This window comes from Sciurus vulgaris (assembly GCF_902686455.1).
Source record: "Sciurus vulgaris genome assembly, chromosome: 3".
NCBI classification, from domain to species: Eukaryota; Metazoa; Chordata; class Mammalia; order Rodentia; family Sciuridae; genus Sciurus; species Sciurus vulgaris.
In genome coordinates this window covers 26,065,383-26,092,963 of record NC_136463.1, presented here as the reverse complement: position 1 = coordinate 26,092,963, position 27,581 = coordinate 26,065,383, and the positions used below count along the sequence as shown (strand labels likewise).

The following is a 27,581-nucleotide window of genomic DNA, read 5'->3' as shown; positions in this document are numbered from 1 at the left end:
GGGAGTTAAAATATCTCTGGTATTCAAATTGAACATCTGAATTCTTGTTGTGCCCATTTTTTGGCTAGTTTAATGCAACCAGTTGGAGAAAGAGACCAGTTAGAGAAAGAGGCCTGAGGAGAAGGCCTTAGTACTAAAGACTGAGGACAGATACACTCAAGGCCCTAACCTTGAATGGCAATGGGAAAACAATCACTTAGAATCAATTCAGGCAGGGGCAGCTCTTAACCTGGCACCCTTGTACCGAGGTCCCAAGGAAGAATGGGCACTATAGGTGAGAGGCTGATACAGTTAGAGTTATGTGACTTAGGGTAGTCACTCACAAGAATGGAGGCAGAAGCTCTTAACAACATCCTGTATAATAAACATGGCTCCACCTTTACAGGCAGCAGGCTAAGTAAATCCCTAAATGATTTCAGGTTATGAAGTATCTTGATTCATATAACTCATAGTAGAAGCTATATGTTCTATTCTAAACTATGTACAGCACAGATCCAAAAGGCTGGGATGCTTAAAGAGAAGTGGCAGAACACATGGTCTTCAAAGATCTGCTTCTCTCTTGCTGGGAAGATCTTGTCACAAATTGGACAATTTAAACAAAGGGTCTGCATTTGCTGCTGCTCCAAGGTATGATCACAGGATTTTCATCAGCGAAGTCTGATTTGCAGGTAAGAGCATTTCTTGATGGAGAGCTAGGAGGAAGTACGAAGAGGTGAGCAAAAATGTGGACTCTGTGTGGCAGAGACAGTTCCATCTTGTTTTTCATGTATCCTCAGTGCCTAGCATAATGATTAGCACATGACAGGGGCTCAAGAAATAGTGAACACGTGAACAGATTCATATTTGGAGATACTCCCTGGGGCTTCTCTAACTACAGGATTGAAAAGACCTAATACTGCTAAAGCAGTCAACATAGCTCCAGCCAAGAAGGTGCACTGAATAGCCTTGTTTGGCTAGCTGCTTAGTTCACATCTCCCTAGTCATGCTACCAAACTTAACTCAGGTGGAGATCATGAATAGAATACTAATGGATGAACTGTGCTTTCTTTTCCCCACCTCCATAGGCTGCCTCAAATCATACTGATCCTACAGACCTCTGGAGTTACCAAAATGAACCACTCTCCTATGGTTCTTCCATAACTGGAGGAGCAAGGGACAAATTTTCTTAGGATTTGATACGGACAACTCATGAAGCAAATACTTACCAGGTTAGGAGCAGAACTTTCTTGAATACCTGAGGAGAATAAAAAGATTTCCTTCAATAAAAAAAAAAAAAAAAAATCATTCCTTGATTCTCGGCTGTGTTCTACTAGAAATTTTCTGTAAAAAGCCCTGTTTCTTTTCTCCTCACTGCCTCTGATTCTTTTTCTCATATACACCATTTACTTCTGAAAGAGGGGATCTATGTGAGGAAAAAATAATGAAATAATGGCATTTTCAATAACTATGTTTATATGTTATATAATCAAAAAAAAACAAATGTTTTTCAGAGTGGGAAAAACATTTTTACATTTTTTTTTTTTGGTTACTGGGAATTCAATCTACAACCCTTTTTATGTTTTTTGGTTTTTTTTTTTTTTTTTTTTTTTTTTTGCAGTGCTGGGGATTGACATAGGGCCCTATGCTTTCCAGGCAAGCACTCTACCAACTGAGCTACATCGCCAATCCCCCACACCCCCCCTTTTTTTTTTCAATTTTGAAGACAGTCTCACTAAATTGCCAGGTTGAACTCAAATTTTGATCCTCCAGACTCAGTCTCCTGAGTTGCTGAGATTGTAGGACTGTACTACCACACCTGGCTCTATCAATTCTTTTGGATGTTATTGAAAAATTTTCTACATTCATTGCTTTCCTTCCTCTATTTGCTAATGTGATCATCTATACAGCACATAAGAAAACTAATTTCATATGCTATTATCACCTCTTATATGCAGGTATTCATTAAAAACTTCCTGCAAACAAGATGATTTGTCAGAATCCTGATTTCTACCTCAGCCAATACAATGATGACCCATCTTTATTCTGTGCTTGATCAGCAATACCCACTTGAATTCTCCTGCTACATACATTTCACTGAATTCAAGGCACTGAGCAGGGAATCTGGTGGCCTCAAACTCAGCATAACCAAAGTCTTTAACCTCTCTGGATGGCTGGGTTCATGTAGTAAACATACTGCATGGATATTTAATCCTCTAAAAATTCCTTAAAGGGGCTGGGCATAGTGGTGCACACCTTTAATCCCAACAACTCAGAAGGTTAAGGTGGGAGGAGCACAAGTTCCAAGCCAGTCTCAGTAACTTAGTGAGGAACCCTGTCTCAAAATAAAAAATATCAAGGGCTGGGGAATATAGCTCAGTGGCAGAGTGCTCCTGGGTTCAGTCCTCAGCACTGAAAAAAAGATTCCTTGATGGACTCTTCCATCACAACATAGGCCAGGTTCCCTAAAAAAGAACGTTGGGTGGTGATTAGGAAGGCAGCTCCAGTAGATACTGGATTCCCCAAGCAGACAGTGGAGCATTGGGAAGGATGGAGCAGTCAACTGAAAGGGGCCTTATACACGTCAGTCATCATCATTACTATGTCAACCAGTGGAAAACATCTCTTGCCAGGTCATCTGTCTCATCAGTCCAGCTGACTGATCTGGAGACACAAGGTGCTTCCTCTACCAGTCCCCCTCATCCCTAGCCAGAAAGTCATTAGATAAATATCTTTTGCTTCTTTTTTATTCCTTTTTTGCTGAGGTTACCATGTTGGGAGAAGGAGAGATAATGCAAAATGCTTAAAAATATTTTTAAAGCAAAAAATAACCTGTTCTTCATCTACTGCAAAGATTTGGTTATGACTTTTAAGATAACATACTGCTTTAAATTGTACAACAAAGTCTTGCATTACCTTTGGAAAAAAAAGAGAAAAGCTCCCTGTTTGGCAGGAACATGTTACCCCAAGTTCCTGTGTAACTACTGGTTTTCACCCCTATTTCCTGTGCTACCATTCAGGAGTCTCAATGGAGCATACTCCTGCTCCCCTTGATTGGGACATCAGTGGGCTGCCGTTTCTGGGCAGCATAACCTGCTTTCCAAACCTTAATTAGTTTCCTCCACTTTGTACGTGTATATCTTCTACACAAAGACATTTCTCTGATTTATACATTTGGAATATAGCCGCGGGACTCAATTTGTGTCTGCTGCCTCTAGGCGAATGATCTGATTTGCGTCTTCATCAATTCAGATTTATTCTCAATTAACACTTCTTGCCTGGCATCTTTCTATTGGGTCCTCAGTTTCTGCCCAGCAAGTCTTAACAATGATGTTGGTCTTAATTAGCATCTCAGGCAAAAAAAAAAAAAAAAAAAAAAAAATTAGTGGTGGGGGATGCAGGCAAGGATTTTCCAGGTCAGAATGGCAAAAATTGTCTTACCAGAATATGGGTTTCCATAGACAAGACCTGGATTTTGTCCGGCACATCCTTGATCTGAAGTAGGCACTTGACATGGCAAAAGAGTCAAAATCCAGACCCATGTAACTCAGCAATCTGCTGTTCTCTCTCTTTAAGTGCTAGATAGAGAATTAAGACATATTGAAAGAGAACAACAGAGAATGGTCAGTCACCAGGAACTGACTAAAGTAGTTCTCAATTAACAATCTAGAAGTGTGAAGCCCAATAAATGAGAATCCAGAATTCTTCAAAAGGGGAAGAACAGTTTCAATAGTCCAAAGATCAGGCCCTTTATATCTGAATTTAAATATATTTACTGAATTTCATTTATATTATTACAAGAAGAATTTTAAATCACTAATATATCCTGAAACTGAAAGAGGTGGTGCAAAAGTGTTTGGACACTGAATATAGAAGGAGCTATATTAAGATTGAAACTGTTATATTTTATATAAACATATATTAAAATTCCATTTTTTCCCCTCTGGGTGCAAAGATATTCATTCTTTTGAAAATGTTTAAAAAATATTCCTCCCTTTCCTCCCCTCAAGTCAACTTTTATGCTCCAGAAAATTTTCTATTCCATAAGTTTGAACATAAAACTTCACTTATTAAAATAATTTGTACATGTAGAAAGAAAAATGACTTTTTAAAATATATAAGGGCAGCTGCTAAATTGATGTATTATATATTATGGTTTCTGTTTCTTGAAAGAATTTTTTCTGTTTTTACATCTAACAAAGGAAAAATATTAAAACAAGGATAAGGAACGATTCCAGTGGGATGATTTTAACATGCAAAATGTCCCTGGGGTTTCTTCTTTGCTGCTTTCTTCCTCCTTACCCTGCTCCCCAACCCCATACACTTTCTGTAAAACTTGAAAATAGAAAGCAAAAACCCTCAACTGTTGTAAATCATGCAATTAAAGTTGATTACTTATAAACTTTGGATCTGTTAAATTTGATTTCTTATTGCCTATTGTTAAACTGTGTGAGACAGACAAAAAAAGAATCATTTTATCGGGAGCAAAACTGTTCTTCTTAGAACGATTTCTTTACATAATGTAAATATTCATCTGATATAATTTTCCTTTCTTCATGTTTTATCCCATCAAATGGACAGACCAATAAAGACAATGAAAGACAAGAAGGGAAGGTGGAAGGAAGGTAATGAGAAAGATCAAGAATGAGAGAGGAGAGAAGAAGATACCAGTGGCACAGAGAGCATGTAGTTTTTAGAAAAAAGAAAATAAACTTCCCCTTAAAATCATAAGATGGCTTTACTACAGTTCTGAACAAAGCTTCCAAATACCAGATCACTCTCTTCTTCTGGATTGAGGATATAACCTGACCCTTGACCATCAGACTAACCCAGGAAAACAGGATTTCAAATTCAAAGTGTAATTATCTAAATCAAGAGACTGAGCATGACGAGACAAGAAACAGACCCCAAAGCTCTTCTACAATCATTAAACACATTGGCATAAATAATATAATCAAAAGTAGAAATTATCAAGGGGGAATTAGTGTTTATGGTGTTTCAGTGCTACAAGATGAAAAGTTCTGGGGATCTGTTATACAACAATGTGAATATACTTAAAACTGTATGCTAAAATTATTAAGACAGTACATTTTATGTTATATGGTTTTTTAACCACAATTTAGAAAAGAAAAAAAAGTAGAAGAAGTCACTTGGAGGCATAGCTTGAAAGGGTTACAAAAGTATAGAGAGGTAGGAGCTAGTCATATGGATACATGCCTGTTATCCAAGGACTCAGAGGATAGCAAATTCAAAAGCAAAAGGTCAGCCTCAGCAATCTAGTGGGACTGTTTCAAAATAAATCTGGGAGTTTGGCTCAGTGGCACAGGGCTTCTGGGTTCAATTCATAGTACCATCCCCTCCCCGCAAAGAACATATAGTATTGCTAGAACTATAGATCTAATAACAGTGAGAATGCATGAACAGCTGGGTCTTTGATGATGGGCATGAGAATGGCTTCAAGTAAATCACTTTATTTGCTGTCACTGCAATCAGTCAATCAATCAAATCAATCAATAATAACAACAGCACTTAACACACAGAAGATAACCAATACTGTTTGGATGAGTGAATTAACTGATAAGTAAATGAATGCACAGCATCTATTGCAGCCTACCATGGGTCCAGCATTGGCACAGACAACCACTTCTCCTGGTTTGGCAGCAAAGAAAAAGGAAAAAGTCATGCTAAAGGAAAGGGATCCCTCAGTTAACATAAATTTGATGTAGGGTCATACCCTCCCTCCCAAAGACAGTACTTCAAATAGTTATGAAGTTAAAAGCAGTAAGTTAGGTCTTCAGCAGGGTTACTTCTTTCAAGATGACTACTGCCATGCCAAACAAGTCTCAGTTTTAGAACAGAGAGATGGTTTTGTGGTAGATAAGGAAACTAGATTTTGGAACAGTTTCACCCATTGTTTGTTCAACTTTCTACTTTATCACTGCATTGCTGGGATACACTGCTCCTTCCCCTTAAAACTTTAGGTTTTCCTGCCTTTTTCCAAACACTTACATCATTTTCTTTTTCCATTCTCTCTTTCTCTCTCTGCAGAACATCACATATAATCTTGTTCTCACTCAGTCTTCTTGACAGTTCGAAATTCTCATCCTGTCAATAATTTAAAAATTAGAATTAGGATCACATATCGCAATCTGGGTCCCGGTGGGAGACTGTAGAGGATCTGGCTTTCCAAAGGGGGGGGGACTGAGGTGGAGGAGAGGGACTTCAGAGGAAGGAGTGGTACAATGGGGTATTGACTTATAGAAGTCACTTAACCAAATGCTGGAAGGCCTGAACTGGCATTTTATTTGGTGTAGCTGTGAGTAAGTGACTTAAAGAGAAAAAGTAAGCTTGGGGAAAACCTCAAGACTGACACATCAGAATCAGGGTAAAAGGGAGCTTGTTTAATCCCATACAACCATGAAACAATCCTGTTCATTTTGAATAAGCACCTCACTCCATAAAACCTGTAGCACTTAGCTTCAGGTTGGTGTGATTCCCTCCCAGGGTTAGGACAGGAATCTGGGCTCAAGTTCCACTGAGGAAGAAGGAACACTGGAAGGCACTTGTCCCAGGCTGCAAGGAACCCAGACTGGGGTCTTGAGCTTCCCAGAATGATGGGTTGACCTAACTAGGTTCATGCTTCAGTTTTTTCCATCTCCTACTTGTATAAACACACGTGCGCGTACCTCACAAACACACTAAAGCTAATCCTACTAGTTGTGGTTTTTGTTCCAAGATTTTTTATTTGAATGCTGGTGCCCAAACTGCTGTGCGCTTCTAGCCGACCCTGAGGTAGTAATGCGAGAGGGGGCTACCCGATGACAGTGCTGACTGCAGGCTCCTTGCTCCCCATCCCCACTGGCTCCTGCTGGCTCTTCTGGTCCTGCTTCACTTCCTCAAAAGGCAGAAATAAGAAAGGACTGAGTCTGCACAAAACCGGCTCAGTGGTTAAAAAACTTCCCTGAGACCCATGGCTAGGCTGAGGCCTATATTTCCAGAAACACCCCAGGCTGGCTTCTGGTTTCTTACTCCATCCCTCCCTTTCTAGTAGGAAATTTTTCTCCTTAACAAGGGTGTACATTTTGGGGACTTGGTCAAAGAATCACAAACCTTCATTCCCCTTGCTTTCCTGGGCCCCTTATCTCTATCACCTACCAGTGCAGCAGCCCTGAGTTGCCTGATCTGTTTGTGGAGTCGTTGGCACTCTTTGTACTTCTCTAAGAAACAGGCTTTCCCGGCCTCTACCTTTGCCTTTAGGCGTTCCACCTCTTGTACTAACTGCTCCTCCACTGTTGTTTTCTTGTTCCTAGGCTCCTGAAGTATAAGACACATAGTCCTCATAGTTAGAGGCCTTTTTGGATGCATGAGAAATAAAGAATTGCGATTGGACAGGTGGAGAGTCCTTGGATCTTGAAAAATATTCCATAAAAACCAAGGAAACCCAGACCTGTCATAGGGAGCTTCAAACCTCTGAATGACTATAGACTAAAACTAATTTCTTGAGAGACTTTTAGGGTCTTGGAAGGGGGTCTGGAGGAGGAAGAGAGCGGGGAGGATGAGAGGGTAGAAGGGAGGTTAGACATGATCAATGCATAATATATGCATGTATAGAAACAGCACAGTAACATTCATTTATATAATAAGTCTTAATAAAAAAAATAATAATTTCTTTGCTACATCAGACAACACTAACTCAAATGTGCTTAAGGGACCAGGCAAGTGGTTAAGTGAATGAAAAAATTAAATGCAACCAGTGAAGACTGAGCTGGGGTGTAGCTCAGTGGTAGAGCACATGCTTATCATATGTAAGCTGGTTCAATCCCTAGCACCAAACAAACAAACAAATAAAAAATCATTGAAGCTGGGTGTGGTGGCTCATACCTGTTTCCCAGTTACTAGGAAGTCTAAGGCAGAATCACAATTTGAGGCCAGCCTCTGCAACTTACTGAGACCCTGTCTCAAAATTTAAAAAGGGCTAAGGATGTAGTCAGTGGCAGAATACTTGCTTAGTATGTGCCAGGCCCTGGGTTCAATCCCCAGTACCACAAAAAAAAAAAAAAAAAAAAAAAAAAAAAAATACCCAGTGAAGACTGCAGCCAAATGGAGTACAAATAACTCATCCAAAGTATATATAGTTACTCAGCTTCATATATTGCTGCTGTGAAGGAATGTGGGCTCAGTGTTGACAGATAATCTAATTTTTCAAAAGATGCTAGAAACATAATTTTTTTTGTTGGGGGGTACTAGGGATTGAACTTGGGGGGTTTAACCACTGAGCACATGTCCAAGCCCTTTTAATTTTGAGACAGGGTCTCACTAAGTTGCTTAGGGCCTCACTTTTGCAGAGGCTGGCTTTGAACTTGTGATCCTCCTGCCTCAGCCTCTGGAGCTGCTGGAATTATAGGCATTTACCACAGCCACCAGGTGAAACATAATTTTTTTATAAGAAATATTCTCAGATTATCTTCAAATTTTGGTAACCAATTCAATTTCTAAAAAGGTACCCCCTAAGCCAAATGAAACATTTTCCTTTCTTTCTTTCTTTTTTTGAGATGGACTCTTGCTATGTGGCTCAGGTGCTCAGGCTGATCTTGAACTTCTGGGCTCAAGTGATCCTTCCACCTCAGCCTACTTTATCTTATATATAGTAGGTACTTGAAAACTAACTGGAGGGCTGGAATTGTAACTTGGTGGTAGAGCGACTGTCTTGCACATGTGAGGTACTTAGTGCGGTCCTAAGCATCACATAAAAATAAACAGAATAAAGGTTAAAAAAAAAATTGACTGAATATACTTATGAACAATGTATATATGATGTGAGTTGCATTCCAATAGTCGTACCCTCAAACACAACTTCTCATGACCTTATAGCAATTTAGAAAATACAGCTTCCAGGTACCTGTCGGCACCATGAGGCTTCTTTTCAACAATATATTATAGAAAATTGTTAGTTACAGGAAATTATTAGTCAGTTAGGTATTCACTATTGCTGTAATTCAGAATGATTTATAATAATGATAACTGCTATATATTAATTATAATAAAATTTGCTTTGAGTGTTGTAGTTACCTGTTATAGAGCTATTTGTAACCATTAATTTGTCTGCCCTACAATAACACTTTAGGAGGGAGTAGGAGTTAGTCTGTGTGATTCCTAGCCCCAGAATCTATTTGTTATAACTTGTCATGATGTTTAATTTTCAATATTCCTTTATCACTCATCACACATTAACATGCCCACCTCTCCTAAACATTTTGTAAATGGCAGATTCTCTATCCTTTTGGGTAGCAAGTAAAATATCCAAAAGTGAATGTTATTCTAATCTGTCTTGTTTATCCTCTTCCACACCTGAAAACAGACCCTCATTCCTCCCTTTCTTCAGGCTCCCTCCCACAGAGCCATGCAAAAACAGACATGCCATTAACTCCTGCTGTTTCTTCGTTGTTGTAGTTTCTTTCTGCTTCATATCCTCCACTATCTGCTGGAGCTTCTTCTGCTGCTCCCTCTGCAAAAAAATAAAACAAAATACAGATTTCAGTATCAATGGCAGGAAAACACACACACACACACACACACACACACACACACACACACACACACACTCAAGGAGGAAGGGCCTGCTGAACTCATGAACAAGCAGGATGCAGAGGGAAAGCTATTTCTTAGTTGCCTAGTAAAGTCGTGAGAAAATTTTGCATAAGATGGTTTCCTCTGAGATCTTTCCCACAGTCACAGATATTCAGGTATATCACAAAGAAAGAACAATGTATATTTTCTTGTAAATGACTAAAAATATTTCTTCCATGACTTTACCTGTTCAGTCAAACTGAGGAATAGTTGGCCATTTTCCTTTTTCAGATGTTCCAACTGTTCTGCCTTATCTTGATCTCCCTGAACAAGCTTCTCCATTTCCTTCTCTTGAGTTGACAGTTGGGCCTAAAGCAAAAGTAGTGAATACAACACCAAGATATAAAAGGAAAACTAATCAGGAACAATGCTAAAACTTTAATATATGAAAACAAAGAAGTGTGTTTCCCTAGAAACTGCCAAATCCCTTAGAACTCTTACTTTTCAGCTCTACCTTAAGTCCCAAGAATCTGACTCACCTGAGTAAAATAAAATGAACCACTCTTTACATTAAAGCCCTACTTTAAGGCACAGATTCCTAAAAATTACAGCAGTACAGGCTTTTGAATAAGATTTTGTCTGAAAAGATCTTTTTTTTTTTTTGGTACAGGGAATTGAACTCAGGGGTGCTTAACAACTGAGTCACATCCCCAACCCTCTTTCGTATTTTATTTAGAGACAGGGTCTTGCTGAGTTGCTTAGGGCCTTGCTAGTTTGCTGAGGCTGACTTTGAAGTAGCAATCCTCCTGTCTCAGTCCCCCAAGCTGGCCTGAAAATATTTCACAGCTAAAAGAAAAGGGTTTAAAAACCATGGTATAGATGTCCATCATCCATCATAAGAGTTTATAATACATAAATTTTGAACAAGTTATTCAGTTCCTTGTGGGCTATAACTATTTAAAAAAAAGTATGGGTGGGAGTCACCTGTTTCAAGTATGGAAAACATATAAACCTGAAACTCTAGTCTGATGCTCTGCAAGGTATGCCATTTGGCACTTAGTACAATGCAACGCATCTTCCCAGGCTACCAGATTAGCGTGGTGGCAAAGCTAAGGAAATACCCTTTGGCAAAGCTATGACTTTACCTACCTGAAGCTGATCCACTCTGATTCCCATCTTCTCATTTTCTGAGGAAACCTTCTGGTTATGTTCTTTCAGTCTGTGAAGATGGGGATAACTATGTGAAACATTCACTGATTATTCCAGGTCAGCTCCCCTACGCGTAAATGATTTAAGGCTGGCTTGGCCCTAAGTCTACAGAGTTAATCACGTCTATCACTGTCAATAGAAATGTTCTCTAACAAATTCCAGAAATCTGATCTGACTCTATGTGACAGTCCTTATGATACAGCAGCTCCTCCTATCCAAGAATTATAGGACACACTCACTGAAGCAGCTCAGTCTCCCAACAGGCCTTCTGCTCTTTCACTTTCTGTTCCAATTTCTTATTGATACTCTGTAGAGTTTCCAGTTCCTCCTATAAATTGAAACATCATCAAAGGGACAGATAATTTCTAAGACCACTTTATTATTTTATATTTTAGGCAGTCAACAAATATTTATTGAGTATTTACTGCATATTAGGCATGGCATGATATAACAGCAAATGAAATATCCAAGTAAAGACATTTCTATATGAAAAAAAAAATCTTTTTTTTTTTTTTTTTTTTTTTTTTTTGTACCAGGATTGAACCCAGGGGTGCTTAACCACTGGATCACATCACCAGTCTTTTTTTTTTTTTTTTAATTTATTTAGAGACGGGGTCTCGCTGCTTTTTGTTTTGCTTTGTTTTGGTACCGGGGATTGAACTCAAGGTCAATCAACCACTAAACCACATCCCCAGCCCTATTTTGTATTTTATTTAGAGACAGGGCAACTCAGTGCCTTGCCATTGCTGAGGCTGGCTTTGAACTCATGATCCTCCTGCCTCAGCCTCCCATTACAGGCATGTACCCACCATGCCCATTGTGAAAATGTTTTTAAATCCAATGTAGCTAAAACATAATTTAATTATAATCATTGTAACAATAAAAAATGAGATATTTTCTATTTTTCATACTAAGTTTTTGCAATCTGGTACATATTTTATGATCATAGCACGTCTCAATGCAGCTGCATTTCAAATGTTTAATGGCCAAATGTGGCTAGCAGTCACCATACTGGTTCTAGACATTTGTTTTTACTTTCCCAGTTTCCCTTTTGCACTAAAGTCAACTTCACATGTCAATGTCAACTCCCTGCTTTTAGCTACAAGTTTCTTAAAGTTATTGCTTATAACATGTAGAGAAAATTTTCTTTGCTTAGCTTCTAGCATTATCAACTCATTCCTTGCTTGCTGATTTGGAGGATGATTCAAAGTGGAGAAAACATCAAAGAGAATAATCTATAACCTTACCTGAATACTAACTCTTCTCCCTCTTGATGTTTACATTCTAGTTAATTAAAGAAAATATTTTAAATTATAAATACACAAAAGGCAGAAAACAGACTACCTGAGTTTTGAATCTGTGCTCCATCACTGATTACTTAACTCTCCTAAATCTTAGATTATTTACTCATCTACAAAACGGGATAATAACAGTGTCACTATTTGGTAGATGAGTAATCTGAGGTTTAGAAAGGTTAATTTTTATTTTTATTATAAATAAAATAATCCATATAAACCTTTTAAAACTGTGCCTATTCAAAAAATATTGGCATAAGGGATTGAGATCATAAGTAAAACAGAAAACAAAGCTGGGCAAGAGATACTATCTAATTCTGATCTTCATGTTCCAAGTTCACCTTTAACTAGCAGTCATACCTGCTTCTGTTGGAGCTCAGCCTGCAGGTCTGAGTTCTGCTTCTGGAGGCTGGCACAGCTGTCCTTCAGCTCCTGGTTTTCTTTGCAAAGCTCCTTGTTGTGCTGCTCAATCTCTTCCACCTTTCCCTACAAAAGAACATTCCACATACTATATTCTAGTAAAAAATTCCCATATATTGGGATGGTGAGGGTCTAACTGAGTCTCACGCACTGGAATGACATTTATGTACCCCAATGGGAGCAGCTCCTCAGTATGTATGCAAGCAGAGGTATGTCTTTGTATAATTGCAGCATTATGCCTGCCATTATCATGAAAGATAAGCAAAAATAACGGCCATAAAAAGTTACAAGGGGAAATGAGAGAAGAATACAGATGATTCTTATAGATTCATAGTATTATTTGTCTTTCTCAAAGGACTTGAGGCCAGGTACAGTAGGGTTTTTGTTTGTTTATTTGTTTGGTGTCAGGGATTGAACTCAAGGGTGTTTAACCACCAAGCCACATCCCTCCCCATCCCTTTTTATTTTTTATTTTGAGATAGGATCTCACTAGGTTGCTTACAGACTTACAGCCTCACTAAGTTGCTGAGGCTGGCTTCAAATCTGCCACTTTCCTGTCTCAGCCTCTGGAGCCCACTGGGATTATAGGAGTAAGTTACCACGCCTGGGTGGTACAGTTTTATTTATTTATTTTTGTCCTTTGGTACGAGGTATTGAACCCAGAGGCACTTAACTAATGACCTACATCCCCAGCCCTTTTTATATTTTATTTTGATACAAGGTCTCACTAAGTTGCTTAGGGCTTCCCTAAATTGTTAAGTCTGGTTTTGAACTTGTGATCCTTTCTGCCTCAGCCTCCTAAGTTACTGGGATTACAGTTGTGCTCCACAGTGCCCAGCACAGGTACAGTGTTTTAATTGGTTTTTCATAGCATCTCTAGTGAAAAATAAGTGTCCTGACAGATGAGTTAGTAAATGAATCTAATAATCATGTATTTACAGGCTCTGGGTCAGAACTGAGAGGATACAAAGAAGACTATTTGGTGCTTCTCTCCTTGGTGGAGCTTTTACATTTACTGTGGTCTTCGGACACACAGATGACAAAAATTAAGTACCTAGAAAAGTTAAGGGGATAACTGAATGTCAACTAAGTTAGAGAAAGTTCTAGAGAAGGGAGAATTCACTTAATTGTTACGATTCTTTTTAATATTCCTTGGTGGGTTAAAGTGAGTACTCTATAGGTTTTTCCCAACAGTATCTGTTAAATATTCCATAAAGCCTTGTGGGGCACGGTGGCCCCACAGGTGGGGCCTATAATCCCAGCCTATAATCCAGTGGCTCAGGAGGCTGACACAGGAGGATCACAAATTCAAATCCAGTTTTAGCAACTCAGCAAATAAAATATTTTTTAAAAGGGCTGGGATGTGCCTTAATGGTTAAACTCCCCTGGGTTCAATCCCCGGTACCAAAAAAAAAAAAAAAAAAAACCAAAATTTTATAAGCCTTATTGATTGATTCACCAGGCATGGTGGCATAACGCCTATAATCCTAGTGGCTCAGGAGGCTAAGGCAGGAGGATGGAAAGTTCAAAGTCAGTCTCAGTAATTTAGTGAAGCTCTATATAACTTAGACACTGTCTCAAAATAAAAAATACAAAGGCTGGGGATGTGGTTCAGTGGTTAAGCACCCTTGGGTTCAATCCCTGGTACTGAAAAAAAAAGATAAGGCCTTATAGACTTAAATTCTACCCTATCTTGGAATTGTTACTCTTAGGGTGGGAAGGGTTTGAGATGATTACAGACCTTAGTAGTAACAACCAGGATGTCTTCCTCACTTTCTGGACGGAACTGGAAAGGGATACTTGCTCCCCGGACCACACCATCCTGATCCACATAGCAGAACTGGTAATACTCATCATCCTTAGGCAGGTAATAAGCTGAAAACACAGCAATCCAAAATAAGGTCTATTCCAAATTTTTAAATCTGGAAATAATTTTATTTGCCCCAACAAGCTCAAATTCAAAGGAATTTAGTCTTGGCTACTGTTTTCAACATCTTTGATCTAGTATTTTTCTCACCTTTGAATTGGACTTCCTGCTGTTTGGTTGATTCGTTGTTTATGTCACTAGGCAAAGCAACCCACATGAAGGTGTAATACTCACGGGTTGTCTTCCATCCCACCTGTAATGACAAGAAGGTTTCATCTGGCACCTGACAGGGTTTGGAGAAAAAGTCTTACCTGGGCTATATCATCTTAAACTGCACTTATATTTTACTTGTGTATGTTAAAAATAAAATAGAATAAGTTCATTATGATAAGATTCATGTTTTTCAACTTATGATAACTTTATATGGAAAAATGATTGACACAACTAAAAATTGAGATGCACATACACAGTTCAAAATATTAGTTTAGGGGCTGGGGAGATAGCTCAGTCAGTAGAGTGCTTGGCCCTGGGTTCGATTCCCAGTACCGCAAAAAAAAAAAAAAAAAAAAAAAAAGAATTAGTATAAAAACTAGATCTTCAACACCCAGGACATGAGCTCCAAATTCTATCTCCAAGACAGATACACACCTGAATGAGAATGATGGGATAAAAAGGTTCTGAGATTGAGAACGTAGGCCCTGCTACCTTCTTGCAATGGTGCTCTTAGAACTTCTAAATCAGAAAGCCCTCCTAACGTACCCTCTACATTTGTTTGTCCTCTACTCTTGTCTAATTCAGCCTCTTTACATACCAACCTGGTATTTTTAAATGCATTTAAAAAAAAAATATGTGGGGGCAGAGGGGCAAGAGTAAGAACATTCTAGATCATGAGGCACCACATAAGAGTTCAGGTCTATAAAGTTTGTCTTCAGTGTTTTCCTCAATACATGCTCAGTAGTGTAAGCTTTTTGGTGATAAAGAAATAAAAATCTGGTAGTCAAAATGGCCTCTTCTAGGTACTGAATACAATGAATTGTATGACAAGAATATAGCAAAAGATGCCTCAGAGCAGAAAGCTGGCTAAGTGTAAAATACTGTCACTAAATATGAAGAGGAGTAAAAGATTCCTCAAAACTTATCTGGAGAATAAAAGGACTCTAGAGAATAGAAGACATAGAAAGATAGCCCTTGTATTTTTAAGGGGAGAATACTCAGCAAATGAGAATGCAAAATCACTTTTATTGCCATATTTTGACCCTGTCTGTGCCCAGTAGGAAAAGAAAGAACTAAAAATAAATTCCATTTTATATATTAAGGAATTGGAACAAGGTTGAAAAGGCTATACCAAAAGCTCACCAGAAAAGACTAGGGTATATTTTAGAGTCTTGTTAATATACACCCATTGCTGTAACATCTCAAAGCCATTGCAGCCTGCGGTGGTACAGGAAGCAGGAATTTTATAGAGTCCTCATTCACATCCTGGAGTTTCTTAATGCACTGTGACCAAAATATCATGGGCAGGCCTAAGAATTATGGCTGCCTCGGAACAAGGAAACAATTTCTATCTACCTACAATTTCTGTCCTTGGCACTTCTACTTGAATAGTCGTAGTCCCAGCCTCCCCTTGTGATATGCTAGTTCCCTTCTCTGGAACCTTGGAAATATTTAAATGGTATGGTGAGAAGAGTATGGAGCACAGGAGTGATTATATCCTCCCCCAATTATATCTTAAAGGAAGGAGAGCAGACTCCAACATGCTACAGACTCTATCACTGGTAGTAGCTGTCACTATGATTAGAAAAGTAACACAACGTCATGCATCAAAAAATATTTTGTGGGGCTGGGGAGATAGCTCAGCAAAAAAAAAAAAAAAAAAAATTTCTGGGGGCTGGACTGTGGCTTAGTGGTAGAGCACTTGCCTCCACATGTGAGGTACAGGGTTCAATCCTCAGCACCACATTAAAAAAACAAAATTTTTTTGCCTACTTGGTGCCATGGACTACCAGTGTTAGGAGTGACAGTCTGATTAAGGCAACAGTGAAAGAACACCAAGGAGAGCTTTGGAAGCAAGATACAAGACAAACGCTTTACAGTAAACTCTTTGATTCTTTAATTCATCATCTATTGTTCAAAGGAATTCAGCAGAATAGAGGAGAAAAAGCAGAAACATGGGAATCAAACAACTTGCTTTACCACTTTGTTACTTGAGACCTGGAGAGTCACCATCTCTCAAGATTCATTTTACTCATCAGTGCATAAGAGATCCATCACCCACCTCAAGGGGCCTTCTGGGCTGTAAGGATTAATTTAGAGCACATCCAAAGGTCTAGCTCATAGTGTGTCCCCTAGGATGGTGCTCAAGTCAATAACTTTATGGACAACAAGTATTAAGAGTCCCTTGTTTGTGTTAACCATACTATTGGTACTAGGGATTGAACCCAGGTATACTAAATAGCACTGTACTAAGTCCCCAGCTCTTTTATTTTTAAATTTTGAGATGGGGGTCTTACTAAATGGTCCAGGTTGGCCTTGAATTGTTTATCATTCTGCCTCAGCCTCCTGAGTTTCTGGGATTACAAACCTGTACAACTTTGCCTGGCAACCACTACTTCTTTGTTGAAGTAGAGTAATACCTGTGAAATGCACAAAGTATCCCAATATAGATGTGCTTTAAAAAATACTTTAAACATTCGGTTTTAAAAAGCATAGAAGGGCTGGGGAGTAGCTCAGTGATAAAGTGTGTTCCTAGCATGCACTAGGCCCTGGGTTCAATCCTAAGCACCAGGAAAACAAAAAAACAAAACCTCACAACCTTGTGAATTGTTTAGACCTGGCTGCCTCAAAGAGGTTTGGAGGGCTAGGCATGGTGCACACCTGTATCCCACTGGCTCAGGAGGCTGAGGCAGAAGCATTCCAAGTTCAAAGCCAGCCTCAGCAACTTAGCAAGGCCCTAGGGTAACATAGCGAGGCCTTGCTTCAAATAAAAATGAAAAGGGCTAGAGATGTGACTCAGTGGTAGAGTGCTCCTAGGTTTAATCCTCAATACTGCAATAAATAAATTAATGATAGCATAAGATTTTCATTTGGTTTATAATAAAGTCCTCACTGGCAGTTGCTGAATGCTTGGGGAATATAACCAGCCTAAGAAATACACTCCATTTATGTATGATCTATCAAAATGTATAAATGCATTCTACTGTCATGTACAACAAATTAGAACAAATAAAAAATGAAATAAAAAAATGGATACACTTCAAAAAAGAAAGAAAGGAAGAAAGAAAGAAATACAACCATGTTACAACAAAAAATAAATTACATATTACATTACTGAGCCTGGTAAGTTATTTTTAAATCATTCTCGTTTTTTTAAATTATTTATACCTGCACCATCCAATATAATAACTACTAACCACACAAAGCTGTTTAAACTTATATTACTTAAAATCAAATAAAATTTAAAATCCAATTAGTCACAACTAGTCACATTTTAAGTGTTTAATAGCCATACTGTAATAATAACAAAGATACAGCAGAAAGTTCTATTGGATAACACTGCTCTATATGCTTTGTTACATATGGAAAACAAAAACAACAGCTACCACCTTCTTTCCAAGACAGAAAACACTCTGGAGTGTCTATTTTCTGTGTTGGAATGTATCTTAGTCTGATGAGGTGTCCTGTTGGTTTGTTTACTATCCCTACCGGGGGGTCCAAACATCAGTTTTGTCTTGGTCTTCCAAACAATTAAGGAAAAGGAATTCACTGAGGGATATAAATAAGTCATAATTCCTTCACACTATAGTAAAAATGGTGTCTGATTTCAGATGAACAGGCACTGGTGAACAGGCACATGACAGTGGAAGTGTCAAACCAAAGGTCACCGATGTTGGAGGTAGTAATGTAAATTACTTAAATTTGACCTTTATCTCCTATCTCTGGAAATAGGAAGATTTGTTATTATGGAGATGTACGTGGTGTGTGCGCGCGCTATTATGGGAATGTATGTGTATATGTGTGTGTGTGCAAGAGAGAGCGAGAGACAGACAGACATGAGAAATAAAGGTGGGACTTGAACTGACGGATGATTAGACTTTGGAAGAGGTCACTGGAGAGCTCATAAACTTTTTGTCCTTGGAAAGAAATAAGGACACACTAATTTAGGAACAAACTTTTTGGATATCAAACCAGGTAACTTCTCAACTTTCAGATTTTTAATATTCATATTAAAACAAATTAAATACTTGTACCAAATAAGGCATGGGTAATGGTAATAAAGTCACAAAAATTATATAAGGGGGTCACCCATAACAGTCAAATCATATATGAATATTTCAAAATGGGATCATTAAAAAAGCATTTATATTTGGCCTTTGAAAGTATAATAAAACTTGAGGATTGTAGCGTTTCCCATGTTATTTTTATTTTTTTTAGTACTAGGGATTGAACCCAGGGGCACTTAACCATCAAGTCACACCCCAGTCCTTTTTATTTTTTAATTTAAGACAAGGTGGCTTAGGGCCTCACTAAGTTGCTGAGGATGGTCTTGAACTTGCAATCCTCCTGCCTGACTCCTGAGTTGCTGGGATTAACAGGTGTACACCACTACGCCCAGATCCCATGTTATTTTAATTTGTAATTAAAATTTTAATTTGAGTTCCACAGCGCACATTGAAGTGTGATAGGGAAATACTAGGGAACTTAATTTAGGATTTTAAAATTAGCCAGACATGATATACAAAGTACTTATAATACATATAGTGAGTCACATCCTCAGGTAACAGAAGATTCACCTCTAGTTCCCAATTACTTGGTAGTAATTAAACACTTACTCTAAAGATACCAATCCAGTCCTTTCGACGGGGGATGAAATGCTGGGTGAAGGTGTAATAGCATGTGATGTCCCCTCCAGGGACATAGAACTTCTCCACACTATTAAAGATGACCTGAGAGAAATGACAACGATCGAGCAAGACAGCTGATGTAGGGGGATCTTCTATTGTTTTTTCCATGGTGGAGGTCCTGTAATGAGATATGGAATAGAGTAAGGCTCAGAAAGGATTTCTGAAATGCCAGAGATTTCTGGGCTCTCACCCAAGAACATTCTGTTCAAGGCAATCAGGAAAAGCGAAATTCTGACAAGTATTGAAATCACACAATTTACTTTCTGTTTCACTTCGTGCCATTTCTCATCCATACTACCCATTCTTTAAGAATTTTCAGAGAATATATTTTGACCTCTTCACAACAGGCATCACCACACTTTTAAAAAATTTTTTGATGTTGGGGATAGATCCCAGGGGCACTTTACAACTGACCTACACCCCTAGCCCTTTATATTTTTTTGAGACAGGGTCTTGCCCAGAGTGGACTTCAACTTCTGAACCTCCTGCCTCAGCTTCCCAAGTAGCTGAGATTACAGGTGTAACATGACCATCACCAGCCCTCACATACCCTTTTTTTGTGGGTAGTGGGTTTTCAGGGACATTTACCACTGAGCTATATCTCTAGCCCCTTTTAAGTTTTTTTTGTTATTTTGAGAAAGAGTCTATAAAGTTGCTTAGGCCCTTGCTAAATTGCTGAGGCTGGCCTCGAACATGGAATCCTCTTGTCTCACTCAGCCTTCTAAGTCACTGAGATTAACGGTGTACCCTTGTTTGCTTACAGTAGTTAGATGTTGGTAGTTTATTTCTCTTTCCTCCTCCTCTTCTTTTTTTTTTTTTTTTTTTTGTGGGGGGGGGGGGACTGGAGATTGAACTCGGGTGCTCTACACTGAGCCACATCTCTATCCTTTTTTATATTTTATTCTGAGACAGAGTCTCCTTAAATTGCCTAGGGTTCACTAAATTACTGAGGCTGGCTTGGAGTCTGCGATTCTCCTGCTTCAGCTTTCTGAGTCACTGGGACTACAGGGTTGTGCCACTGGTACCCTGTTTTTTTTTTTTGTTATCAGGGATGAACTCAGGGGCAATTCAACCAGTTAGCCACATTCCCAGCCCTATTTGTATTTTATTAGAGACAGGGTCTCACTGAGTTGCTTAGTGCTTTGCTGTTGCTGAGACTGGCTTTGAACTCATGATCTTCTTGCCCCAGCCTCTAGAGCTGCTGGGATTACAGGAGTGGGCCACCGCACCTGGCCCCTGCTGTTTTTATTTCCCTTAAATAAACAAGGCAACCTGAGAAAACAGTCTAAGGAACTTGTAAGACCTAGATTTTAGATTTCTCATCCCATCAAGCCCTATGACTTTCCTAAAGTCAATCTCTCTAGATTTCAGTTTCTTCATTCAATTCCATTTATAATTATCAGGTCCTTCCATATAAAAGACACTATATGTTTTAGAAGGTTGAGGCAGGAGGATCACAAGTTTGAGGTCATACTGGGCAACTTTGTGAGAACTTGTCCCAAAATAAAGAGTTGGGGCTGTAGCTCAGTTATATAACGCCCCTGAATTCAATTCCTAGTATCACACACACACAAGACACTAGGCTAGGCTGAGGATGGGATCAGAACAAAGACAGAAATAAGAGATTATGTGACATGAAGCGGTAGCAAACATGGGTTCTGAAGTCAGAATGGTAATATTCAAATTACACTTTCCTCTCCTTGTTAAGGGATAACATTCGGGCAATTAAATCAGTTAGGCTCTGTGACTGTTTCCGCATCTGTAAAGGAGACTTATAACAACATCTACCCCCAAATGTTATTGTTTTGTGAGGTTTAAGTGAAATAATAAAAAGTGTCCAGCCCTTAAATCAGTGCCTGTCACTGAGCAAGATACTTCAAGGTAGACTCATGCTGACTGATAGAATAAAGAATTTAACAGAGAGTCTGCACAAAGAAAGGGTTTAATAGATGCTGGTGATTATTACTATGGTTGTGGAGGGATTTTAATTTTGCCCTCAAAAGGGTCCCAATCCTATATAGAGGCTAAATGAGTATATAAGTTAACTGCCAAATGAATGAAAAGAAGTGCAAAATGCTATTGTTCAAAAGAAGGGATGCAACTCCTTATGAAAACAAAGGAAAGTTTCAGGAAGTAATGAAAATCTTACATAAGCCCTCAAGGAAGATTTGGATTTTGACAAGTGGTTATATCACGAAGGGGGCATTCCAAGGGAAGGAAATAGCAAAGAAATCTTGGTAACAGTAAAGAAGCAGCAAAATGTAGTCCAGGTTTGGAAGAAGCAAGGGACTTTGGATCCCTTTCTATAAAATGGAGATATCCATATTTCACCTTTTTAGATCACAGTATACAGATAAAATATGATCAAGGATAGGAAAATTTTGGGGATAAAAACACTACATAAAAGAAACCAGTGCCTGAATTGTTGACACCTCAAGCTTATTGGTGCTCAAACAAGTCACATGTACTGTCTTCTAAATGCTTCTGTCAGTCAAACATGAATGAGTCTGTGATTCTCAACCTATGGTTTTACTAGGAAATGAAAAAAATATTGCAGCTGTTCATATGCAAATACTAAATGATACAAGCGCAGCTGTTGGAACATGTTGGAAGATAATATACACATACAGGCACACACATAATTAAAATAAGTACAGTAACTAAAAAACAAACCACTAGGGCTAGGGACACAGCTCAGTGGTAGAGTGCTTGCCTAACATGCACAAGGCTCTGAGTTCCATCCCCAGTACCACAAAAACAAAAACAAAAAACCATTATTACTCTTCCAACTCTGCCCACCCTACCTATTTCCTGGTTTTACTTTGAAATACATGCAACCAGGCCTCTTCCTCCAACTTCCCAGAAGTCTGTTTTTTCCACAGAGAAGACAAAGGGACTTTGGGGCACTGAACTATTCTTGAGATTAAGCCAAAGAACTGAGAAATCACTGGCTTTCTGGTTTTTGACACAGTCTAGCACATCCTCAACCTCAAATCTCAGAACATTTTTTTCAAAGTGGAGGGTGTGGGATCCCATTCTGATCTCTTATTTCCCCTACAATAAGCTGTTGTCTGTGTGATGAGGGTTTCTCTTGGATGGTATGGGAAGATGGGCAAGGAGGTTTATCAGCTTACAGACTCTTTCTCCCTAAGAGTCTCCAGTCACTCTGAGGTCAGCAAATTTCCTTCCCCCTGTCCTAAGCCTGAAGCACAATTTATCTGAGCATATAAAATGACTTAATTTGGTCCTTTGTCTGTGGATCATGAAGAACACTCCAGTAAGAGTGACTTCCAGGGCCTGCCCCTCAATTAACTTAAGTACCTCATATGTAGTTCTTTTCCTTAGGACACTAACTGTATATACAACACAATGCCTAATGCAAAGTAATCACTAGGTATTTGTTAAACAAATGAATGAACAAGATACGCATATTGATATGCATATCAAACAGTAAAAAGAGAAGGAACTTTGCAAGTAAATAATGGTAAGGGTAGGTTGGAGATGTAGCTCTGGGTAGAAAGCACTTGCCTACAATTTGCAAGGTCCTGAGTTCCATCCCTAGCACTGCAAAAAAGAGAATAAGTAATTAATAATAGTAATAATAATAAAAGTGATGGGGCTGAGGGTTTTTTTTTAAAGCCCTACTCTTAATTTGTTGAATACCCTTGAGGAAGTTGATGTTTCTTAGTTTAGTTTTCTCCTGTCTAAAATAGGGTGAGATCTGATAATATCTGGGTGCAATGTCAACTCTTTGTGTGGCTGGTTCAGCTGGCATGGCTGGTTCAAGTGGCATGGTGCCAAAAAACAAAAGGCACCAATATGATTTCTTTAAGAATCCATCCAGTTTACACTCCATTACCCATCTTCCACACACTGAAATTTCAGCAAGCTGTTATACAAATGGATGCTACTCTAAAAAGTAAGACCAGCCATGGGTAGGGGTGACTTGTTACAGCCTCTCTTTACTTACCAGAAAAACCACCAAAGTAACTCATAAGCCAGGTGTGGTGGTGCATGCCTATAATCCCAATGGCTCAGGAGGCTGAGACAGGAGGATCAAAAGTTCAAAGTAAGCCTCAGTAATTTAGGAAGGCCTTAAGCAATTTACCAAGATCCTATCTCAAAATAAAAAGGGCTGAGGATGTGGCTCAGTGGTTAAGAGCTTTGGGTTCAATCCCCAGGCCCTGGGGTGGGGTGGGGGGAGTAGCTCATGAGCAGAACTCTGAAGAAAGGACAGGGCATGCATACATGTATTCACACATAAAATAACATTAGAGAGCTCATGTTTTGAGGCTTGAGTGCACCGCCTTTCATTCATTTTAAAACAATCATCTGTCTGGAAAAACCAACAGCTTTGGTCCTGTGCTTATCAAAAATGTGAGAGACTTCATGAAGTTTTCCACTTGAGAAATCTCATTGTATTCCCAGCAGGACTCAGGATATTCAGAACTCAGTCATTCTTTTAACTTTTTTTTTTAGTTTCAATGGATCTTTTTTATTTGTTTATTTATATGCAGTGCTGAGTATCGAACCCAGGGCCTCGCACATGCCAGGCAAGCGCTCTACCATGAGCTACAACCCCAGCCCCCTAACTTTTTAAATTCTTGTTACAAGACAGGGTCTTGCTAAGTTGCTCAGGTTGGCCTTGACTTGTAATGTCCCCACCTCCCCATTAGCTGGGATTTTAGGAACATACCATTGTACCCAGTTTGAATTTCAACCAATCTTGAAATTCTCCTTGGCCAAGACTGGCTTCCCTTCTCTCCTTTACCAAAGTTTAGGACAGCACTTAGCAACCTCAAACATAACTGTACCAATCTGAACTGGGTCCGGGAGGAAGGACTGCAACTTTTCCTGGAAGGAAGGTATCTGCCGATTCTTAAAATCAGTGATTCCTAAAACCCTTCCTTTCTCCCGGTGACAAAATTCCCTGGGATTAATGGGCTCCAACAATTGGGAAATGACCTTTCTGACAAAGTAGTTTAGAGATGAGTGTTTATGGAGGGGGCACTGAAGGAAGGATCTAGAAGGAAAATTGGAATGATTTACACATCAACTTCCCCTCCATTAATCATTCTTCTCACTGTAGAACCTTTCTACCATCCACTTCTAATTCTGGCGATAATTAATAGAGGCAAAGGAGAAGAAATATAAGAAGAGCAAAAGTTAAATTTAGAAGCCCTGACAGCTACTGAGTCATGAAAAGCAGTAGGATGCATTAGGTCCCCTAGAAATGTGTAATGGTATTCTTCCTTACTCCTACTTCCAAATTAGATTGGTCACATAAGAAGTGACCAGGAAAAACAAATAATCATTTTTAAAAACAAAAACATCAAGCATGAGAAAATAATACAGAGATGCTACAAACTATCAGAGGCACTTTACTTGGCTTTCCTTTCCCCACCCCCCTCCAATTTGGTTTCCAAAAGGATTAGGGTCCTCAGGGGAGCTGGCAATAATAGGAATGTATTTTAAAGCAAGTCCCCTGAACTGACTCCTAAGAAAACATGACATATTTTCATCTAATGAGCTTTTTAAGCCTAATATACTAGTCCCAGGACTGTTCCATGAGGGTATAGATCCTTTTATCCTGAAGCAAGGCAACAATAGTTCTACTCCTGCTCTTTCTGAGTGAATCTGCAAACTACATTGATATGCTTTTTAGCAGAAAAATAATTTTAAATGCCCAACACCTCCCCCCCTTTTTTTGTGGTACTGAGATTGAACCCAGGGGCACTTTACCACTAAGCTTTATCACAGACCTCTATATTTTTTGAGATAGGGTCTCACTAGATTGCCAATGGTAGCTTCAGACTTACCATCCTCCTACCTCAGCCTCCTGAGTTGCTGGGATTACAGGTGTGCACCATGTTGCCCAGTCCAACATTTATATTATTCTTTTATACCAGTGGGGGCATGTGTCAAGAGAAATATAGCTACATAGGTAGCTTCTCTGGATTAGCTCACAAAAGGAAATCAAACACTTCTATAGTCAACACATGCAAATCTATTCTTCATTTGGGAACAGTAAAAATAAAGATTTATAAAAGTCAAATCTACATTTAATCTAATTCCTTCATCCTTATGCTTACTTTCTAGAGCTAATAGCAATTAGGAAAATGAATGAACCATTTGAATCCCATTTCTCCCTGACATGGTGGATACATACATATAACTAACCTTAGTGAACACTGGTAGTATGTGGCCCTGAGATAGGTAGGAAAAGCAAAACCAGAAATCGCTGTGGTTCAGATTACTGAGCCACTTGCTCTAGTTCAAATTTCTCAAGTTCATTTTAGTTCCTTACCTAAAATGTTTTAAAAGTGCCTTAGAACCCAAAGGCCCTTTTTTTTCTTTCTTTCTTTTTCTTTTGGTGATGCTGGGGACTGAATCCAGGGCCTTGTGCTTGTGAGGCCAGCACGCTACCAAGTGAGCTATATCCCCAGCCCTCAAAGGCCTTTAAGACTACTCATTGATGACTGTATGAATTGGCAGTTCAGCTTATTCTAAGCAAGCCCTTATTCCACATACCATATCAACCATAGTGCCAGCAGTACTAGGGAAAGCATAGAAAAATAGTTCTGGGATGCAGGCAACCAGAAAAAATCCGTGAAAATCTTAGTTTGCTCACTTTTTTCTTGAAATGAATAACTCTGCTGTCATGTCAACAGTGATGTGGGCAGATACAATGTTTGAAGAGTAGTGGAAAGAGGACTAGGCCACCAGTCAAGGCACCTGGGTTCCTGTCTCAGTCCTACCAATAACTAGGCTGAGATCTTGGCCAGGTCACACTACCTACTTTTAGGCTTCTGTTTCCTTATCAGTAAAATGCAGGGATCATGCTAGAAAATGTCTAAGGAAGTTTACGGCTAGAATGATGACCCTAAGTGAAAGAAAAAGGACATGAAAGTTCATTTTAACTTTGATCTAAGAAAACAGGGAGCATGACACTATGTCAGCAAGTGCCACCACATTTTTCAAAGAGCCCAGATGTACAATGTGATGTGAAGTGTACAACTTGTTAGTTCCAATTAACTCAGGATTACTGACCAACCGTTTTAAAGGTTCTTTCCACTTTACAACTGTCAAGTCTGCCAAAGGGTAGAGTTTCAAAGTCCCCTGAAATTATCTGGGAAAGTGATCCATCCGGCTACTACTAAATCATGTGTTCTCTATAAGTGACAAAGATCTACCGCATCACGTCCATTGTTTCATATAGCTTGGGCAACCCCTAAGAGATGAGTTGTATCTTCCATATTATTCTACTCAGCTCCACCCATGGCCACTTGTTGGCCCGCATCTGTAGCAAAGAATCCAAGCGATAGGAAAAAGCTAACAGAAACAAGTTAACAAGTCCGGGTGGGGCTGAAATCATACGGGAGTGGGAACTTTAGTCTTTAAACTAAATCGGGCTAATGGCGATGGGGAGGGGCAACGGAAGAGCAGCGGTGACGTCGGTAGGCACCACACCTCCTTTTTCTTCTCGGCTGCCTGGAATAAAATGGGAGCGCGGGGGGTGGGGGGGCAGGTATGCAACCTATTCGTAGAGGGGGAAACTGAGGCCTAAGAAAAAGTAACTTGTCCGGGGTGACGCGGCGGGCCCCCGCCGGCGCCCGACGGCCGTCCGCGCGACGTCGAGGCGAGGCGGAGGATTACGGTCCCGCAGGAGGCGGTGGGAGGGGGCATGACGCCAGGACACGGAGGGCGGCCGCCGCGTCACGACCCTCGCTCCGGTCAGCGACCACAAACAGACCGCCCGGCCCTCCTCAGGAGGAAACTGTCCCTTCACCCTCCAAGGCCGCGGAAGGAGCGCCAAGGCCTCCGGGGTCTAACTCCCAAGACCTTAGGAAGTGGCGTGAGGTGAAAGCTGAAACTGGCCGCACCTCTACCCGTCCGTGTCCTTTCTTGGGGCTGGAAGTCTGAATTTGGGGAACCCGAGGGGCCAACTGCCCCCTTTCACTTTAGGGACTCACCAGGGGCAGCAGCCGGCAGCGGCGCAACAGCAACAGGGCAGGGAAAGGGGCAGGGGCGGGACTAAGAGCCCGGGGGATCGTTGCTCCAGCCCGGCCCCGCCCGCGGCGTCATAACGGTCAGCAAGCCCCGCCCCGCCCCGCCGCAGGGCTGGCTGGGACTTGTAGTTGTAGTTGTTGCCCCTCGGACTTTCCTGGGTAGCCGCAGTATTGTCTCCCCCCCAAGGGGCCTACTTCATTCCCTAGAACGAACTGTTTTATTTACTTTTTTTTTATTTTAATTTTTTTTTTTTAACTTTAGTTCTTTCAGTCTTGGCTGAGAAAGCTTCATACCTTTGAAGGGCCATTGAGAGGTCATTTTCATTTTCAATTTTCC

At 39.7% G+C, this 27,581-nt stretch overlaps 1 protein-coding gene across 1 annotated transcript; it reads right to left on the bottom strand.

The window, feature by feature from the left end:
- CALCOCO2 (calcium binding and coiled-coil domain 2) lies at positions 1-27,310 on the bottom strand. The gene is given in 16 exon segments (XM_079134284.1): positions 1-641; positions 644-670; positions 672-692; positions 1,206-1,234; positions 3,418-3,496; positions 3,498-3,554; positions 5,986-6,081; positions 9,395-9,481; positions 9,790-9,912; positions 10,693-10,762; positions 10,992-11,080; positions 12,408-12,533; positions 14,209-14,342; positions 14,485-14,587; positions 19,164-19,353; positions 27,209-27,310. Coding segments are annotated over 15 exon segments (1,395 nt in total). The 5' UTR covers positions 19,344-19,353; positions 27,209-27,310; the 3' UTR covers positions 1-467.
- Between the last annotated feature and the right edge of the window lie 271 nt (positions 27,311-27,581).